Source organism: Hipposideros armiger, unplaced genomic scaffold (genome assembly GCF_001890085.2).
Source record: "Hipposideros armiger isolate ML-2016 unplaced genomic scaffold, ASM189008v1 scaffold_444, whole genome shotgun sequence".
Classification (NCBI taxonomy): domain Eukaryota; kingdom Metazoa; phylum Chordata; class Mammalia; order Chiroptera; family Hipposideridae; genus Hipposideros; species Hipposideros armiger.
In genome coordinates, this window is record NW_017731794.1 from 1,313,628 (window position 1) to 1,317,066 (window position 3,439).

General features: G+C 30.3%; 1 protein-coding gene across 3 annotated transcripts in view; it reads left to right on the forward strand.

Moving 5' to 3' along the window:
- Positions 1–3,439, forward strand: part of LOC109394917 (probable ATP-dependent RNA helicase DDX60) — a 108,774-nt gene that overhangs the window by 69,235 nt on the left and 36,100 nt on the right. For all 3 annotated transcript variants that reach the window (XM_019665492.1, XM_019665491.1, XM_019665493.1), the window contains 3 exons: positions 185–289; positions 857–985; positions 2,096–2,220. In XM_019665492.1, coding sequence (XP_019521037.1) covers positions 185–289; positions 857–985; positions 2,096–2,220 — 359 coding nt within the window. The remainder of the gene's footprint in view (positions 1–184; positions 290–856; positions 986–2,095; positions 2,221–3,439) is intronic.

Below are 3,439 nucleotides of genomic sequence, written 5' to 3' on the forward strand. Positions count from 1 at the left end.
ATATTTACTTCACAAAGTGATAACCCCAATAAGTCTGACCCATCTGACACTGTACATAGTTATTACAATAGTTTAGTGTCACTTTCAATGTCTTTGAGTTCATGATAGTGACTACGAGGCAAAGGATGGAACATAAGATAAAATTAAAGGAATATTAAAAATCTTAATTTTGTTTTACATGTAGATTGAAAGGTATGGATTCCCTTCTGATCTTAGCCTTTCACCTCAAGAAACCATCCAGCTTTATGACACCATGTTTCAATTCTGGCAAAGTTGGCCCAGGGCCCAGGTAAATAATAATTGTGCAATTAATTTGAATTAATTATATTATAGTGGATGGTGAAATTGCTGTTCAGAAAGACAAACTCTCACCCTTTCTAATCACTTGCATCTGATCTTTTAAAATTATCAATGGGCTCTTTCCAAAATATAATACCCCTTCTCAGACATTTTTCTTTCTAACATTTTATGTTTTACTTTAATGGGATGGAATGTCACTGAATTCCTGAAAATATTTCTTCTTTCAATTTCTGAGACACTAATGCTTTAGTCTGTTCTTACATCCTGGATTTATATTCCTCCATTTTCGTGCACTGTACTCCCCTCCTTTCTCTATGCCGCAATTCCTGTCTATTTTCATCTTTTTATCTATTTGGCTTTGCTCTGCATTCTTAACTTTGAAGAGTTCATCTATCCAATTAGGTGTATGTACTAAAACTATGGGGAGATAAAAAGAAGTTAAACTGTCTGTATACTCTTAAGAAGCTTGTAATTCTGTTAATGAAAAGCAAAATTGAAAAACATCTTTGGATTTTCTTGGTTGATTTTATTTAATTTTGTGGTATTTCTTTTCCAGGAGTTGTGTCCAGAGAAATTCATTCATTTTAAGAATAAAATAGTCATTAAAAAGTTGGATGCCAGAAAGTATGAAGAGAGCTTAAAGGCAGAATTAACAAGTTGGATTAAAAATGGCAATGCAGAGGAGGTAATGTTCACATGTTTTTGGAGAAGCATGCTATCTTTGTTGTTTTCTTGAGTTGCGTTTTTCAGTCATTACTATTTTCTGTTTGTTTTTTTAATCTTTAATTTTCATTTTAGAGTTTTAAGCTGAATGTGAAGTCTAGTGATTCTGAGATAGAATAAAAAGAGAGAAAGGAAATTGGTCTTTGTCTCATCCTCTGTGCCTCCTAAATCACATGCCAGAAGCTACTGGTTCCTGCTAGATGTTACAACAGATTAGAACAGAGGTGTCACTACCCAGAGAGTTAGTGTTCTTGATGCTGTGGCAATATAGAGTTTGGAATCACAGTAATAGTAGCTGAAAAGAATTTTCACTCCTTTTTTTTGTTTTTTCTTTTTGTCTTGGATTTTTTTTTCCTTTTGTGATTTTTATTTCAATTTGTATAAACTATTTGTATATTAAAACTTTAACCAAGGGTCATATAAGTTATGCATATTTATTTTAAGTAAATTGATGGTCTTATTTTCAAGTTTGCTTTATTGACACATTGAGGTTTCTGATTTTGGCGGAGTGACATGTTAGAGTTTTTTCATGTAATTTTTAAAAAAATATATATTTTAATTTAGATACCTCCTCCCATTGAGAAATATAATGCAATTTACGTACATTTTCTTCTGCTTATTTTGTCAATCATCTTTAAAATGTATTTGGAAATGATCTTTTATAGTTAACATGGAGAAAAACTGACTTACCCTACTTTCTGCCACAGTGAAATCAGCATTATTTACTGAATGATCCTCTTCCTGACTGATTTGTGTTCTGTTAAAAAATTGCACGTTAAATTGCATATAAATATATGTTACTATCTTTATGCTGTCTAGCATATTATTTGTGTATTTCCTTGATGGTTCTTTGCAAAGTTTTATATCTCATTAGTTTTATCATATATATTATTTTAAAGAATCAGAGAAACATAGACCAGACTTTTATCACGTGAAATTTTAAAATATATTGTAACTTAGATATTTCCTTCTATTCAGAAATATAATACAATTTACTTACATTATAGCCAAAAGTTGTAATTCCTTTATTATGCAGAACTTAAAACAAATAATATTTTATTTGTTGCTATAGGCCAAAAGAGTCCTGAGTAATCTTAGACCCAATTCGGTTTTTAATTCATTAAACATGGAAAGCATGTTCCCACTTCTCGTTGAAAAGCTAAGAAAAATGGAAAAGTTACCAGCGATATTTTTTTTGTAAGTCATTTAAGTTATTTTGTTTTTATTTGTAATTAGTTAGATTAATTCCTTTGAGTTGAAGTAAGTTTTACTAATTTACTTGTTGTAATACAATATTTCTTAACTAGTTTTGGTGCCCTATTGTTGTCAGAATGCATATTAAAGAATATACCTTTCTAGTTTAATTCTTTTTTTGTTTGTTTGTTTGTTTTGTTTTTTTGCACAGTTGGCCTGTAATCACTTACTGGTATAGAGTAAGCATACCTTACTTCAAAAAATGCAGCTTGATAAAAAAAAAAATTAGAAAATATGATGTAAATAAGATTATCTTTATCAAAGTAACAAAACACATAAAATATCTAAGAAATTAAGTTAATAAATATACACAATTTAAGTGAAATAATATCAAATTCTACTAAGGGACATAAAGATTAGAATAAAAAGAGAAAACCACATGTTATTCCTGAATCAACATGCATTTTTTAAACTAAAGATTTCCTCTATGTCTCTGAAACTATTTCTGTTTATATTGCTTATTTATTCAGTTCTTTAGATTCCACATATAAGTGAGATCATATGGTATTTGTCTTTCTCTGACTTATTTCACTTAGCATAATGTTCTCTAGGTCCATCCATATTGTTGCTAAAGGTAAGATTTCATTCTTCTTTATAGCTGAGTAATACTGCATTGTGTAAATGTACCACAGTTTCTTAATCCAGTCGTCTACTGAAGGGCATTTCAGTTGTTTCCAAGTCTTGGCTATTGTAAATAGTGCTGTAATAAACATAGGGGTGCATATATATTTTTTTGAATTAGCATCTTGGGTTTCTCTGGATAGATACCCAAGAGTGGAATTGCTGGGTCATAAGGTAGTTCCATTTCCAGTTTTTTGAGATACCTCTCATATCCACTGTCCATTTTTTAATTGGGTTTTTTTTTTTTTGGTGTTGAGTCACATGAGTGTTTTATAAGTTTTGGATATTAACCCCTTATCAGATATATCGTTGGCGAATATCTTCTCCCATTCAGTAGGCTGCCTTTTTGTTTTATTAATGGTTTCCTTTGCTGTGAAAAAACTTTTAAGTTTGATGTAATCCCATATGTTTATTTTTTTTTTTACTTCCCTTGCCCGCGGGGATATATCAGTAAAAATATTGCTCAGGGTAATGTCTGTAAATTTACTGCTTATGTTTTCTTCTAAGAGTTTTATGGTTTCGGGTCTTACATTTAAGTCTT